This window comes from Podarcis raffonei, chromosome 10 (genome assembly GCF_027172205.1).
Source record: "Podarcis raffonei isolate rPodRaf1 chromosome 10, rPodRaf1.pri, whole genome shotgun sequence".
NCBI classification, from domain to species: domain Eukaryota; kingdom Metazoa; phylum Chordata; class Lepidosauria; order Squamata; family Lacertidae; genus Podarcis; species Podarcis raffonei.
In genome coordinates, this window is record NC_070611.1 from 52,061,692 (window position 1) to 52,078,943 (window position 17,252).

At 44.4% G+C, this 17,252-nt stretch overlaps 1 protein-coding gene across 2 annotated transcripts in view; it reads left to right on the plus strand.

Moving 5' to 3' along the window:
- The first annotated feature begins 227 nt into the window (after positions 1–227).
- The window catches only part of ALDH1L2 (aldehyde dehydrogenase 1 family member L2), a 30,713-nt gene continuing 13,688 nt past the window's right edge, over positions 228–17,252 (plus strand). The window contains exons 1-11 of one of the 2 annotated variants that reach the window (XM_053406341.1): positions 228–481; positions 3,533–3,677; positions 5,942–6,176; positions 6,520–6,685; positions 7,812–7,913; positions 11,373–11,462; positions 12,203–12,337; positions 12,776–12,901; positions 14,520–14,611; positions 15,280–15,427; positions 16,241–16,360. In XM_053406341.1, coding sequence (XP_053262316.1) covers positions 431–481; positions 3,533–3,677; positions 5,942–6,176; positions 6,520–6,685; positions 7,812–7,913; positions 11,373–11,462; positions 12,203–12,337; positions 12,776–12,901; positions 14,520–14,611; positions 15,280–15,427; positions 16,241–16,360 — 1,410 coding nt within the window. In that variant the 5' untranslated portion in view covers positions 228–430. The remainder of the gene's footprint in view (positions 482–3,532; positions 3,678–5,941; positions 6,177–6,519; positions 6,686–7,811; positions 7,914–11,372; positions 11,463–12,202; positions 12,338–12,775; positions 12,902–14,519; positions 14,612–15,279; positions 15,428–16,240; positions 16,361–17,252) is intronic. The other variant, XM_053406340.1, reaches the window with a different exon arrangement.

Below are 17,252 nucleotides of genomic sequence, written 5' to 3' on the forward strand. Positions count from 1 at the left end.
GAAAAAAAGGGGGGGGACTTTACTTCTCCCCCAAAGCTAAGCGCAGGGTCCCTCCTGCTTTGAAGGCACATCTCCCACCAGGCAGGCCTCTCTTTGTTTTTTGGGGGGACGTTTTGTTTCAAATTTGAGGGCGAGGGGAAGCCAAGCGGCCAGGCGGGCCCCCGCCTCTCCACTGCTGGCGCGGCGGAGCTGCTGGCGCGCCTCCCATTTGCGCGCCCCCGCGGAGCTCGCTTCTGGCTGGCCGGCGGCCAAAGGCGGCTTGCTTGGGTTGCATCAGACTAGACGCTGCTGCCGCTGCTTGCTGGGTACCAAAAGCTGGACAAGCGATCTCCTAGAATTTCATTTCTCTCTCTCCGCTGGCCAAGAAATGGTTCGCTCTTGAGGCTGTTTCCATTATAATTATTCTGGACCGGCTCTCTCAGGCGCAGCGATGCTCTCCAAAGCCAACCACTTGCTCAGGAAATTTTCCTCCACCGCCACAGTGAGTATAGATAAACTGAACTGCAGGAGCAGATAGGAAGGATGCTGTTGTCGCTGCCTTCTTCCACCCCCCGGGAAGGGAAAGAGGCTTTTTTGCCAAGAGGTGTCCCTTGTGCTTTGATGGTTCTTGCAAGGATTTGGGCGCGTTTTGGTTCACGAGGCAGCAAATTAGATGGGAAAGGGTTGGAGGGGAGGGGAGGGAGGCCAGTGGGCCTTTCATAATGTGAACGGACAATTTGAAAACACACACCAAAAAAAACAAACTTGTCAGAGGAATTTGGGCACTGGTGATAGTAGTGAAAAGTGACTTCTTGTGTGGGATGCTCTTAAAGGTAAGGTTTTTATTCCCTAAAATAATATATCAGCACCATGAATGGTAAAGATATTCACCTGTGGGGGGGGACCTCTCCCCTACAACGGGATGGTCAGTACAAGTTTGGTGTTGTGTTACCCTGCTTGTGGAAAGGTTGTGCTTTGAGTCTTTCGTGTGTATGTGTGTGTGCATGCGTGTGTGCGTGCACTTGCTCCCTTCCCTTTCTTATGGGCCCATCTTCATTCCCTAGATTGCATTTGGCTGCAGTTGTTGCATCTTATGCCCCCAAACCCCAGGGAAATGCAACGTTCTCACTCAAGGGTGGCACATTTATTTCATCAAGGACTATAATTGTGTCACGTCTGCTGTCTTCTTCCAAAAAACCCTTAAGGCAGCTTTCACAGAGCTATAACAGGATAATTTTTAAAAACAACCCTGCATAGTAAACTGGACTGAGAGATAGTTCAAGGTCACCCACCAGGCTTCACAGCCAAGCAGGGACTGGAACCCAAGTCTTCCAGGAACCAGGTCTCCAACATTATACCAGAATTGTAGATAAGCTCCCCCAAGTTGCCAGCCTGTAACTAAAGACAAAAGAAGCTGCCTTATACCAGTTCAGATTGTTGGTCCATCTAGCTACACTGATTGGCAGGTGCTCTCTGGGATTCCAGACAGAGGACATTCCTAGCCTTACCTGGAAATGTTGGGGATTGAACCTGAGACCTTATGCATGCAAAGCAGCTGAGCTATGGCCCTTCCCTAATAGTGAATTAGATTCTTGGGGGCTGGCAGAAGAGCTGCAATTCTTCTGGGCATGGATGAGGGGATTTCCCTCCTCTAGCAATCGGCATGGTTTCTAGGCACTCCATCCCTCCTATGCTTGCTCACCTGCATGGAACCCCAGGCACTCCAGGTATGCATTTCTTAGCTACGTATGCTATTTCTGCAAACCTAGAGACAAGGTGGCTGCTTTGGTGATTTCTGGGTTTGAACGTGATTACAAGAGTGCCATGGATATTTGTGGACCATTGCGATATTCTCTGGCGGATTGAGTGTACAAGACCCATAGTAGGTCCAATGGTCAAGTAGGCAGTTTCTGCACGTGCTGGAAGTGGGGGGGCCAGATGGAGCACCCAAATTATACCTGCACCTGCACCATTATAGCAACATCTGTTTTCTGGAGGCAGGAGATCTGCTGTTGTCACTGAAAGGTCCATTTTAGAAGTATGGTTGAAATGCACTTGTGGTTGGATTTCAGGTAGGGGGGGCAAAGGGGCCCTTTAAAGGTAAAGGGACCCCTGACCATTAGGTCCAGTCGTATCTGACTCTGGGGTCGTGGCTCTCATCTCGCTTTATTGGCCGAGGGACTCGGCGTACAGCTTCCGGGTCATGTGGCCAGCATGAGTAAGCCGCTTCTGGCGAACCAGAGCTGTGCACGGAAACGCCGTTTACCTTCCCGCCAGAGCGGTACCTATTTATCTACTTGCACTTTGACGTACTTTCAAACTGCTAGGTTGGCAGGAGCAGGGACCGAGCAATGGGAGCTCACCCCGTCGTGCGGATTCAAACCGCTGACCTTCTGATCGGCAAGTCCCAGGCTCTGTGGTTTAACCCACAGTGCCACCCGCGTCCCTCAAAGGGGCCCTTTAGTTCCTCCTTAAAAATGTGTGTGCAAGTAAGGGAGGCATTCCAGTCTCGACAGTGAAATTCGCAGGCTCTGTCAGCTAACTGCTGCTTTTCAGAAACCTGGATAGTACACTGTGTTTCACAACACTGTCTGGTGCAGCGTCAGCAGTAGTTTGAATGGAGAGGGGGAACTGTGTCAAGGGATTGCTATAGGAAGAAGGCTTAAGCCGAGCAGCTTGGATTGCATCAGCAATGCTAAATATGAGAACGAATGGCTGACGACAGCACATTGCATATGGATGGGGAGGGGCTTTGCTTTAGGTTGCCACAAGAAGTTTCTTTGCTGGAAAAGGAGCCCACCATAGAAACAGAAAGGAATCCTGTTGCTTTTTATATATGATGAATTAGCTACAGAGATACCTCCTGGAGCGGCTATTTTAGTGCCCAGCTATGGATTGCTAGGAACTGAAAATCATCCAAGGAAAATGCCATAGCTCAGAGGTAGAGCATCTGCTTTCCCAGGGCCCCTGCTTCCATCCCTACCAAGAGGTCTGGGAGAGACTCCTGCCTGAAACCTGGAGAGCAGCGGCCACTCACTTTAGATAATACTGAGCTAGATGAATGTAGTGGTCTGCAGGGTTTGGCTTCGGTCTTTCAAATTTCAGCAGCACCCTGTGCAAGGTCAAAAATCACCCCCACTGCCACCTCTCACCTTCCGTTCTGCTCAATTCACTACGTCAGAGTTGAAGTGCGCCCACCCACCCCACACCCCTGCTTGGCGCCCAGGGCAGCAGCACCGGTCGTGGTGCCCTAAATCTGCCTCTATGGTCTGACTCTGTAGAAGGCAGCTTCCTATGTTCCTCCAGAGCTGCTAGATAGGATGTGGGACGGTCATGTGCAAACGTATCCATCAAGTTCAGAGGGTTAAAATTATGCAAAAAGAATTCTGTGAACTGATGGCCTACCCCTGCACAAGGTGACCAAGCACACATGATGTGCACATTTCCTCTTATGATGAATTGCTATCCTTGTCCATCGGGCAACTTAACTGAGTAAGAAGCAATACAAGATTTACAGAAGAACAAGCTAACTCTTCAGGTCTTTTGTTGACAGGCTTATTACCAAAATAAACTAAAGCTAGCTTTGATAGGCCAGAGCCTTTTTGGGCAAGAGGTCTACAAGCACTTGCAAAAGGAAGGCCACAAAGTTGTGGGAGTGTTCACAGTCCCAGACAAAAATGGAAAGGCCGACCCTTTGGGTAAGTACCGTACTCCACCTTTTTTGTGTGACTATCATTTTTTATAACAGGAACAATGCAGTGACCCATGCTCATTTTGCTTTCTGTGTGCTGAGATGTGTTGCTGCTGGGTTTGTTGTGAAGCAGCCATCCAATTTCTTCACCAAACGCACAGCTGTTTTGCCCTGTGCTGAGCTGAACAAATTCAATCCCAGGCTTCATCTTTAGACGCCAAATTATAGCACTAATCAAGCCCTTCCTGCACCACTCCAGTATTATCATAAGATCTGAAGAATCCGTAGGAAGACATTATATATATATATATATATATATATATATATATATATATATATATATATAATATACTCTGCCCATCTGGCTCGGTTTTCCCAGCCACTCTGAGCGGCTCCCAACAGAATATTAAAAGCACAATAAAACATCAAACATTAAAAACTTCCCTTAACAGGGCAACTTCAGAGGTCTTCTAAAAGTCAGATAGTTGTTTATTTCCTTAACATCTGATTGATTGGAGGGCATTCCACAGTGTAGGTGCCACTACCAAGAAGGCCCTCTCAGGGGCGGAGGAAGAGGGGGTGCAGTGGGGCGGGCCGACCCAGGTGTCACCACTGAGGGGGTGACAAAATGCCGGGCGGCACTCACCACGGGGCCTGCAGCGTGACCGAGCCACGCATCTCTCCTGGGAGAGACGTGGTGGCTTTGGTACACGCAGGCTCCGCGCTGCCCAAACAGTCCGCCCACTGCATCCCCCCAGCTGTAGGGCGGCTGAGTAGGAGGCAGACTACTCAGAGGCCCCGCGGAGCATCCTGCCCTGGCTGGCCCCGCCCCAGGCACCCAATCGGCTTGCTTTGCCGCTGGGCCCTCTGCCTGGTTCCCTGTAACCTCACTTCTGTCAGGGAGGGAACCACCAGAAGGCCCTCAGAGCTCGACCTCAGTGTCCGGACTGAACAATGGGGGTGGAGATGCTCCTTCAGGTATACTGGGCCTAGGCCATTTAGGGCTTTAAAGGTCAGCACCAACACTTTGAATTGTGCTCGGAAGTGTACTGGGAGCCAATATAGGTCTTTCATGACCGGTGTTATATGGTCTCGGCGGCCACTCCCAGTCACCAGTCTAACTGCCGCATTCTGGATTAGTTGCAGTTTCCGGGTCACCTTCAAAGATAGCCCCATGTAGAGCGCATTGCAGTATCCCAAGCAGGAGATAACTAGAGCATGTGCCACATCCACAGGCAGGTAGGGTCTCAGCCTGCGTACCAGATGGAGCTGGTAGACAGCTGCTCTGGACACAGAATTGACCTGTGCCTCCATGGACAGCTGTGAGTCCAAAATGACTCCCAGGCTGCGCACCTGCTCCTTCAGGGACACAGTTGCCCTATTCAGGACCAGGGAGTCCTCCACACCTGCCCGGCTCCTGTCCCCCAAAACAGTACTTCTGTCTTGTCAGGATTCAACCTCAATCTGCTAGCCACTATCCATCCTCCAACAGCCCACAATGTGCTGTCTTCTCTCATAAGGATTGCTCAAGTAAAGAGAAAACACATCACTGAAAGTGGATGTATATTTGCACAATATGTACACCTGCTAATTTATACTTATAGATGCACATTTAGAAATAATTCCTATGATTAAATAAAAAATACAGTCCATCTCACCATCTTGAGATGGTGCCTACCCAGCTTGCTGTCCAAGTGCTAACTCTGGATAGGCAACTTCAAGAAAGTCAGTTAAACAGAGAACTGTTGTCCATAAAATAGGACACACAGGCACCCTATACATGGTCTAGATCAAGAGTGAGGAACCTTTTCAGCCCAGTGGCCTGGATCCTTAATTTTCCCCACTTTGATAAGTGGGTGGGGCTTCCCACCTATTGAGCACCTGGCTGCACCATGATGTCAGGTAACCCATTTTTCTTTTCCATCATGCCTTGACTTCAAGCTACGCTGCAAAGAAAGTTCCTAGCCCATCCTGTGGGGCTGAAGTCACTGGTAGTCAGTGGATAAAATTCCCAATTGGAAACTTTAGGGTGTAGCCAATCCCAGCAGGACTTGAATTCACTGCTGGTCAGGGATGGGTCAGGTGGCTTGGGGGAAACTGCTTTGTGGGCCAAATTAGAAGCCCTCCATACCTGGTCTACACCTGGCTGGCTCCAACTGCTAAAGCAGGGTGAGAAGGGGGCTTGCTTTGTCCTTACATATTTTACCTATCTATGTCAGTTTTTCAGTCACCAAGAATATTTGCAAGTGGTGTTTCCCCCTTATTTGCCAGCATCAGCTGCAGAAAAGGATGGAACCCCTGTGTTTAAGTTCCCAAGGTGGAGAGTTAAGGGCAAGCCAATCGAGGAAGTTATCGAAGCCTACAAATCAGTTGGAGCAGAGCTGAACGTCCTTCCGTACTGCACACAGTTCATTCCCATGGACGTTATTGACAGTCCGAAGCATGGTTCCATTATTTACCATCCATCAATCCTTCCCCGTCATAGAGGTGCTTCTGCAATCAACTGGTGAGTAGGCTTGATAAAAGCCTAGCTGAGCATCCATTTGCATGGGAGGTGGCAAGGGTGGGAGGCTGAAGGATGAAGAGGGAGCAGGCAAGGAGTGGCCATCTACCCACTATAGAACAGGGAAGGGCAACTGGTGGTCTTCCAGATGTGCTTGGACTCCAGTGCCCATCAGTTTCAGCCAGACTGGCTTAAGATCAGGAAAGATGGGAGGGTTTTTTAAAAGACTCTTCCAAAGTTTGCAAGGCAATCTATGTACCTGTCTCATAGCTGCAAATAATGAAATGATATTGCTTTATCAAGACATTTTGATCTCATTCATACCTGACTTTTTGCTTACATTCAGGACTTTAATCCAAGGGGATAAGAAGGCTGGCTTCACCATTTTCTGGGCTGATGATGGTCTGGACACAGGGCCAATTCTCCTACAGAGGGAATGTGATGTTGCCCCAAATGATACTGTTGATGACCTGTACAATCGGTTTCTTTTCCCAGAAGGAATAAAAGCTATGGTAAGACAATCTGAGCTAAAAAGCCATGTCGCTGGGCACTTCAAAAATCAGAGTTTCGGTCAGGAGAAGAATATGGCACAAACTGTCAGACAGATATTTGGTAATAATACTACTTGGTGTTTAGTTAGCAGTTTTCTAACAGCTCAAAAATCTTCACATATATTATTATTTGTTGCATTTATATCCCACCTTTTTCTCCAAGGAGCTCAAGGTGGTGTACATGGTTCTTCCCCTCCTCATTCAATCCCCATAACAACCCTGTGAGGTAGATTAGGCTGAGAGGCAGTGACTGGCCTGAGGTCACCCGGTAAGTGTCAATGTCAATGTTCATTATTACGGCAAACAGCCAGCATACTAAAACCAGAATTTCTGCATGATTCTTTACATAAACAATAAAAACAATCAGTGTGGGAATTTGAACCTTCATCTCGCAGGTCCTTTTCTGACACTCTAACCACTACACATTACCTCAATAATCTAGCGAAGTAGTCCAATATTATTGTATTTCTGTTATGGTCATGGGGCTGAGGCCTATCCAGGAAGTTACTGAATATTTAACTGAATATAATCCAGGAAGTTACTGAATATTTAACTGAATATAATAAAATGAAGGTTAATTTAGGGTTGAATTTAGAACTTCATAGGGCATTTCCAGACCTATTTACCGGGAATTCATCCTGGTTTGGTTTCGTTTTTGCATGGAAATTAGGCAGTGTTGGCTGCTTAATGAGCTTTCATTCCAATTTATTTGTGCGGACGTTAGATGTTGTGTCAAAGAAAGTGCTACCGCACACTTTCCATTCACTTTCTTTATCACAAAAAAAAAAAAAAATCCTCAGGAAGCATGTTTTTGTGGAAGACTTCCTAATCAACACAACCTGAATTTGCTGGTATGTAATTAAATCCTGTCTGAGAACAGTGTGGAAGTGCCTATAGTTCAGATGTACTGAGGCAATATATGGCAACAAATACTACCAATAAAATGCTGCTGATATGCTGATCCCTCAATAGGATTTTCAAGCAGCTATCACACATGCTTGAATTGGTCCTTTAAATAGCTGTAAAAATGATTAAACAACATTTGATTCCTAGAGCAATCAAAACTGTGTTGTTGTTTTTTGTTTAGGTAGAAGCTGTACAGTTAATTGCTGATGGTAAAGCTCCTCATATAACTCAGCCTGAAGAAGGGGCAACGTATGAAGGCATTCAGAAGAAAGAAAATGCAGAGGTAGTGTTGGCAACAGTGTGCTTGTGGCCCAAGGTGTGGCTGTGGTTTATGATATAATGGCTGTATTTGAGCATGATGCTAAACCATGGTTTAGCTTTGCATAACATGAATGGGATTCTGCAATCTCCCTCTCCTCTTAAAGCAAGGAGTTGGGAGCTTTTGCTGTGGTTTGTTAGCTTTGTCCAAACTGGGAATCATTAACTATGATTAGTTTCAAAACAAGATAACTTGAAACTGTGGTTTGTAAAGCTGGTTCATTTAAACTGAACATAGTTAGTGTAAAATAAAGTTCCCCATTCAGACAAAATGACAAACTGTGTTTAACTAAAAGCAAAAGGTAAAGCTTCCAAACTCCTCCTTCTCAGACACGCAGGAGAAGGAGATAGCAGGGATTGCACAAGCCCTGGTGGAGGTCAGGCCTATTCACTTCACACTAAACCATGGTTTGCCATTACATTCAAATGCAGCCAATGATAAAAGACAAAAGTGTCAGTTGTAAGTTTGCCACTAATGTTCATCCCTGTAGAATGTATTTATTTACGAAATGAATTGGAACACCTCACGTACTGGTGAGCACAAATCAATGTGCAATTTAGACTAAAACACCATGGTATGTAAGAAATCTATAAAGCTGTTACTTGAAAAACTAGAAGAATGTTCTGGATCTTCCTCTGTGCTAAATTTGGCACATTCTACATACATTTCAGAAACACTCAGAATGTTCCTCTTTCTATAACTAATTTGTTCATTGAAATAACTATTAAATGGTAGTAGCCAACATCTGTAGGTAGACTACAACTCCCATCATCCCTGACCATTGGCCATGCAGGCTAGGGCTGATGGGAGTTGGAGTCCAACAACATTATAACTGGACTATAACTTTATTCCACCCACACGTTTATTGCTGTGCTGACTGTGACTTCATCCCAAATCCCCCAGATTAATGTCAACAAGGAACCTTACTGCTCTTCGAATTCAGTCCCAATTGCTTTTAACAGGAAATGTCCATTAATCCATGATTTATATTTTTCGATCCAGATTTGATTTTTAATTGTAGTAGGCCTATGTTATGACAGTCATAAGACAGCTAACCTCCTCACCCTCTTTCGTGAATGAATTCCAAGAAAGTGCAACATGCCTCCACAGAAGACATTTATAATTAGAAACATCCTGACCTGCCTGGCATCTCCAGTGAGAGATCAATTTATATGGAACAGCTGTTCTTCCCTTTAACTCAGCCTATTAAAAAAAATAAAAATAAAAAATCAACAGTTTTTCTTTTTTATGGAATACCTGTTCTGGAAAAAAAAGGTTTCTGTGTCATTATTAATGCAAGGATCATAACACACTGCTTGCAAGAATATAAGCGGTTACAGATGAACTATTGAAGACCACCACACACACAAAACTAAATTCATGTCAGTTCCTTAGAACAGGTTAACATGTGGCCCTCCAGATGTTGTTGAGCTACAACTTGTATCAGCCCCAGGAACCATGACCAGCAGTCAAGGATGGCAAAAGTTATAGTTCAGCAACATCTAGAGTGCCACAGATCAGCCACTTCTGGTTTCCTTTACTTGTTTATACCAAGTAATGGACTAGGTAACAGAAGAAAAAGACAAGCAATTTTAACTGTACAGAAGTAGACCTCTTGACTAACAGTGCAATCCTACAGGATTTTAGGCTAAGGTTCATTCCTAATAATAATAATAATTTATTATTTATTATTTATACCCCGCCCATCTGGCTGGGCTCCCCCAGCCACTCTGGGCGGCTTCCAAAAAAATATTAAAATACCATAATACATCAAACATTAAAAGCTTCCCTAAACATATTGCAATGCCATCTACATAAGGACTTTGTCAGTACACTGAGACAGAAGATTCTCTCTTTACCAGTTTTTTTACAACTGTTGCAATCTGTCTCACAAAATAGCACTCTTAGTAACATCTGACATTAATAGCATTAGTATTTTGCCTCATTGCACAAGGATTAAATTAACATTCTGCTGCATTCACTTTCTCTGCATCATATCATGTTGCTTGTCATTATTCCCAGCTCTGTAGCCATTGTCACAATCAGATGTCATGATCAAACATGGTTTATCATGAGGGGAAAGAGCCTAGATGAACCTTGAGCTCATTTGCTTCCCTTTTCTCTTTCTTCCTGCAGTGCGACCACAAGGAATAAATCAGAAGCTCTTGTTTCTATTTTTTTTATTAACTGCAGCTTCTCATATGGTCCAAACCCAATAAACTGTGGTTAACCTTAACTATGATTTGTTTGACACAAGTCAACTTAAAACCAGGAGCTATGAAGTTGGTGTGTTTCAACAGATGTTCCTCATTTTAGGGTCTACACATAAGACTGAACTGTGGTAAATCAAAAACAGAAGTGAAAAAGCTCTCACACAAGTGGCATTTAACACCTTTGAGGTGTGGTCATATTAACAAAGCTATCTCTCCTCCAACCGCTGGAGAGGTTGGAATCACTATACATATGTGGTGGGCATTACAAATTACAACCATTTTGGAAGAATGCTGTTGAAGAAATAAGTTTGATCCCCAAACAAAGTGTTCCTTGTACCCCAACTTTAGTATTGTTATCAATATTTAAAAATGAAAATGATAATCTGAGACAATCTGAATTGATTCCTCTTCTGTTAGTAGCAGCTTGACAACTTGTTGCCCCAAACTGGAAATCCTTTGAACATTTGGCAAATGTCACATTGGAAACAAAAAGTTTGGACCATAGCACTTTCAGGGGGGGGGGGGGAATAACTGACCAAGGAAGTTAAAGCTTTAGTTGGAAAAGAAGGACAATTTTATAGAAACGTCGTATCCTTTCATCACATACTCAACAGAACATCACTAGACTCACATTTGAAACTTCGGAAAAACATTTCCCCATAGGGTTCTGTGATCAGGGGATGGGGGTGGGTGGTGAGAGAAAATTTTTGATAAAGGGGTTTTTGTTCTTATGTTCTTTTTGAAAAACAAAAACAAAAAACACTTTTATATATAAAAAAAACAAGTGAAAGCTTTCAATCTGCTTGTGGACATACTGGAGGAAGAAAGGTAGGGGCTTCTGTCCCAGTAAGCCATAGTTTATCATGAAGTCCTAACACAGCCCTTGACCAATTAACCAATATTTGGAATGGCTTAGATATAGGTCGGTAGCCTTGTTGGTCTGCCGTAGTCAAAACAAAATAAAAAAATTCTTTCCAGTAGCACCTTAGAGACCAACTAAGTTTGTTATTGGTATGAGCTTTTGTGTGTATCTGAAGATACATTTCGTGTGTATCTGAAGAAGTGTGCATGCACACGAAAGCTCATACCAATAACAAACTTAGCTGGTCACTAAGGTGCTACTGGAAGGAATTTTTTTATTTGGAATGGCTTAACAGTATAATATGGTATGTAAGTAGGATCAAGTAACTTGTGCATGTTGGTTTCCTAGATTTCTTGGGATCAACCAGCTGCAGCTTTGCACAACTGGATCAGAGGGCATGATAAAGTACCTGGAGCTTGGGCAATGATTGATGACAAGGTAAACCATGTACATTACAACAAGCATATTCTGTTGCCTTTTGATAACCAAATGAGTATAGATCAAGGTCTTATCAAGAATGAGGATCAGTACATGACTGCTGAAAGAATAATGATTTAGGACTCAGCTAGACTGGTATATAAAAGCTGTTTATATGCGTTGTATGTGCAACAGAACATTGTGGCAATGTGGAGTCCTGTTTTCTGTTTTCCTTGTTTAAATTTACAATGCTTTCAACTGAAACACTTCTTTGATGTGTCTATATCCAGCCTTGGTAACATAGCCAGTAGGTGCTTCTAATGTAAAATATATTAATGACAAAGAAATGATACTCTTTTGCTTTTATCTCTTGAATCATACTTTTGCCAAGGACTTTCATTTAGATCAGGGAGGGGAACCTGTGGCCCTCCAGATGTTGTTGGAACACACCTCTCAACACTGAGGGCCATTGTCCATTATTGCTGAAGCTGCTGGAGTTGCAATCCAACAACATCTGGAGGACCACAAGTTCCTCATCCATGATTTAGATGCACTTATAATGGATGCCGAAATATTCCTCTAGCACGATATAGTTTACAACAGGAATTTCCCCATAAAGTACCACTGAAAGGCAAGACCAAATAGATTGGTTCTATCCAACTTGGCCAGTTGTGTAAAATCCAGGCATTGCTGCCCACTGTTTGCTGAATTTTTTCCTTTTTGTAAAAAATAATAATCTTTTTATATATATTAAAAAACAGATGGTTACTTTCTATGGGTCATCATTACTTCATGGTTCACCACCTCTGGGTGAAGAACTGGCAATAAAAGGTGCTGCAAAACCTGGTCTTGTAACGCAGAATGGGCTGGTTCTCTTTGGCAATGATGGAAAGATGGTAAGCATTTTAGAAGCAGTATTGGGGTTTGGACATTAGAATGAACTGCAATTCTAAGTGATCATAGAATCATAGAGTTTGGACCAGAATAAGATAACATCAAGGAAAAAACCCCAATGATTCCAATGTGAATATTATGCCATTCAAGACAAGGACTGACTTTGTGATGGCACTGTGATTCTAGGATTCTGAAGATTCACATCTTTACCCTGCCCTGTGACACCTGAGATATGTGATACCCAATTTCTGTGACTTTGATTTGTTTTAACTATTTTTAGTATTGGATTTTTAAATGGAACATGCTGGTTGAGGATGGGTTAAAAAAAAGGGGTATGCTGTTGTTAATAATTATAAAAGCTTAGAATGGGGGCTTTGTTTATTAGTTTTGTTTTTTTTTACCCCGCTAGCTTCTTTTTGTATTTGTTTCTTTTTCTGTAGTTGCTGGTAAGAAATCTACAGTTTGAAGATGGAAGAATGATACCAGCATTTAAATACTTCTCCGCTGATAAGCTGTCTGCCATAGAACTTACTGAAGAAGAGAAAGAGATGGCAGAAAATATCAAGGTAAACCATTTCTGTGTTTTGAGAGAGAGAATCGATGGACGTGGGCTTTTAAGCCTGGAGGCACACACTGTGTTTTTTAGCCTTTCTACAAAGCCTATAACATTTTAGTGCGCGGTGGCGCTGGCGCTGTGGGTTAAACCACAGAGCCTAGGACTTGCTGATCAGAAGGTTGAAGGTTCGAATCCCCGTGACAGGGTGAGCTCCCGTTGCTCGGTCCCAGCTCCTGCCAACCTAGCAGTTCGAAAGCACGTCAAAGTGCAAGCAGATAAATAGGTACCACTCCGGCGGGAAGGTAAACAGCATTTCCATGTGCTGCTCTGGTTCGCCAGAAGCGGCTTAGTCATGCTGGCCACATGACCCGGAAGCTGCACCTAATGGTCACGACTGCACCTAATGGTCATGGGTCCCTTTACCTTTACCTAAGTAATAAATAAGGTTCCACACACTTACCTGATAGTAAGTCTCTTTGAACTCAGTGAACAATAATCATAGAATCACAGAATTGTAGAGTCACAGGTGGCACAAAACTCCATAAATCACTGGCTCCTTCCTCTGGATCAGCCTTGAGGGGGGCCCTGCCCCTGCCACACATTCCTCAAAGCCCTGCCAGCCCCTGACAGGTTCCATGTTCAGGCTATTCCAAGCAGAACCACAAGTGGTGTGGGAACTTCAAAAACTAGAGAGAGGTGGCCACGAGGATGCATATCATTCATTCATCAAATGTATATCTAGGCCTTCCTCTTGGAAGGATCGTAGAGCAGCTGACAACATGAGATCCAATGAAACTATATGCAATAGCCAATAATAATAAGCGGGTAATAATAATTTCTTACTTATACCCTGCCCATCTGGCTGGGTCTCCCCAACCACTCTGGGCGGCTTCCAACAGAATATTAAAGGTAAAGGGACCCCTGACCATTAGGTCCAGTCATGACCGACTCTGGGGTTGCAGCGCTCATCTCACTTCATTGGCCAAGGGAGCCGGCGTACAGCTTCCGGGTCATGTGGCCAGCATGACTAAGCCGCTTCTGGAGAACCAGAGCAGCGCACGGAAACGCCGTTTACCTTCCCGCTGTAGCAGTACCTATTTATCTACTTGCACTTTGATGTGCTTTCGAACTGCTAGGTTGGCAGTAGCAGGGACTGAGCAACGAGAGCTCACCCCGTCGTGGGGATTCGAACCGCCGACCTTCTGATCGGCAAGTCCTAGGCTCTGTGGTTTAACCCACAGCGCCACCCGCATCCCAACAGAATATTAAAAACACAATAAAACACCAAACATTAAAAACTTCCCTAAACAGGGCAGCCCAAAGGTTTTCTAAAAGTCAAATAGTTGTTTATTTCTTTGACATCTGATGGGAAGGCATTCCACAGGGTGGGCGCCACTACCAAGAAGGCCCTCTGCCTGGTTCCCTGTAGCCTCGCAGGGAGGGAACCGCCAGAAGGTCCTCAGAGCTGGACCTCAGGGCTTTGGCTTAACATTGCAGGCTAGTTGGGAAGTCCATAGTGGGGCCCAGTTCAATGATGTTAGTTTCTACAATGCATGATATGTAGACCAACTTGCTTCATTGATGGATTTTTTTGTATCGTTGTCTCACACATTTTCCATATCTTGCAGTCCATTTGGAAGGGAATTTTGAGCAACGTGGCTGTAATTGAGGATACCACGGACTTCTTTAAATCTGGAGCTTCTTCTATGGATGTTGTTAGGTAAGCCAGTCTCCTGTAAGGTCTCAACTCAGAGATGCTGGAAGAAGAGCCTAACCTTCTAAAGCTAGCCTGTTGCTTCCCTCAGGTGTTAGCAGTGTTGAAAGTAAGATGCAGCTGCCAGTCTGGTCAGCTTCTGTGCATGGAATTGTGGCGGAAAGGGCACTGTTTCATTTTTCACCTCAGGCAACAAAATGTCCTGGGCTGGCTCTGGTCAGATTGCAAGCAGACAGACACTTCGGCTTGATCTTTGCTGCACTGTAGAACCACCATAACACCAGTCCCAGCTTGAAGCCCAGGAAGGGATCAAGTGATCTTGGGAGCCAATAGGGTCCCATCTAGCCTTATATTACTACTACCTCTGGCCTAACTCCTCACTTTGAGCAATTTGTCAGTGTAAGCTAAGTTGCTTGAACATAGCCTGAATCCACTCTTGCACCTCTGCTGAGGTACACCTCCAGGCTGCCAGCTCTGATGTCTCCCATTTAAAACAGTGTGGCTCCAAAATGCCATTTGAAAGATGAAGACTCAAAATGACTCATGATGTAGTCAGTGAAAAAGGGGCAGGGGGAGAGAAATGAAAGCAGCCACATGCGATCATCTCATTCAGTTTTCTATTGATTTCACTGTTTTGGTCAACTTTCACTTGTTTGATTTCTTTGTCTCCCAAGGATGATTGAAGAGATTAAGCAAAAATGTGGTGAACTTGAGCTACAGAATGAAGATGTCTATATGGCGCCCAAGTTTGGAGAGTTCATCCAAATGGTTGTCAGAAAGCACAGGGGAGAAGACAAGGAGGAAGAATTAGTAGTTGATTATGTTAGTAGCTTTTTTTCCCCTTCATTTTCTTTCATCACGCTAGTAAATTGACAAGGTGTGTAGTAAGGGAGAAATTTTACATTGCAAGGACCCTCTGTAGAACATAGTGCATCCCCGGGCATACATTGGCCCAGTTTGCATGCAACACTAAGCCAAGCAAACATAGAAATATGTAGGCTCTCAGAGAGGAAATTGCAGCCACTCTGCTCTTTGTTGAGTCCGGCTGCTGCTGCTGCTGTGAGCTGAGCCATAGTTTGACATAGTGTGCTGTGCTTTTGGACTATAATTCCCATCAGTCCCAATTGTAAGGCACCAGGATAGTAATATTTATTCTAGTACAGTCATACCTTGGAAGTCGAATGGAGTCCATTCGATTTCCAAAACAATCAGAAACCAAGGCATGGCTTCCAATTGGCTGCAGGAAGCTCCTGGAAGCTGCAGAAGCCACATCGGATGTTCGGATTCCAAAGAACATTCGCAAACTGGAACAATCACTTCCAGGTTTGTAGCATTCGGGAGCCAAAATGTTTGACTCACAAGGCGTTCAGGATCCAAGGTACAACTGTAGCTGTTAGAATCAAATCACCTGACATATAGATAACTTGTCTGAAAGTAAACTGAAGATTAAATCCCACACACTCATCGATGGGATCTCAAAATTACATTTGGATCCTAATATGGGCTACAAATTGGAACCATTCAAAATATATGTTTGTTCTGCTTAATGTTTTCTGCAGGAAGTTCATTGGTCATAGTTCACACATGCTAGTTCAGAGGACAAACTGAAGCTTGTGGTTTTTGTTTTGCCATTAGGTTTCAAAAGATGTCAACCGTATGACTGTGAAGATGCCATATCAGTGTTTTATTAATGGGCAGTTTGTGAATGCTGAAGACGGGGGAACATATGACTCTATAAATCCAACCGATGGATCTGTGAGTTAACCCTTAGTGTCCGCATAGTGTCTTTCTCTGAGTTCTTTGTATCTGCATTATGCAGAACTCTTTAAAAATGTAGTAAAAAATGTAGCAACCCGCTCTGAGAAACTGAGTTGAAAAGGCACTGGTCACAATGTCTACAAGTTGTATGGCCAGCTGGGATGGAAAAGTTCTAAATTAGGAGGTGCCAAAAGTTGTTCATCTCTCAGCCACACTGATGGAGTGATTCTCCACCCCTTCTCTTCCCTGTTGTAGTGTAGTGTGTTAGAGTGCAAGGCAAACTCCCATCTCCTTGCCAGTGGGGCTTCACAGAGTGATGCAATCATAGAATTGTAGAGTTGGAAGGGTCCCCAAGGATCATCTAGTCCAACCCCCTGCAATGCAGGAATCTCAACTAATGCATCCAAGACAGATGGCCATCCAACCTCTGCTTAAAACCCCCCAAGGAAGGAGATTCCACCACCTTCTGAGAGAGTCTGTTTCACTGTTGAACAGCTCTTACCGCCAGAAAGTTCTTCCTGATGTTTAGTCGGAATCTCCTTTCTTATATCTTAAAGCCGTTGGTCTGAGTCCCGCTCTCAAGAGCAGGAGGATTATGCTGTGGATTTAGGGCGGTGTGGGCACACCTGTCTTCCACTGCCTCCCGCAGTTTGGTCAAACTTATGTTTGTAGCTTCCAGAACACTGTCCAACCTTCTTGTCCTCTTTTGTCCCCTTCTCCTTGTGCCCTCCATCTTTCCCAACATCGGGGTCTTTTCCAGGGAGTCTTCTCTTCTCATGAGGTGGCCAAAGTATTGGAGCCTCAGCTTCAGGATCTGTCCTTCCAGTGGGCACTCAGGGCTGATTTCCTTCAGAATGGAGAGGTTTGATCTTCTTGCAGTCCATGGGAC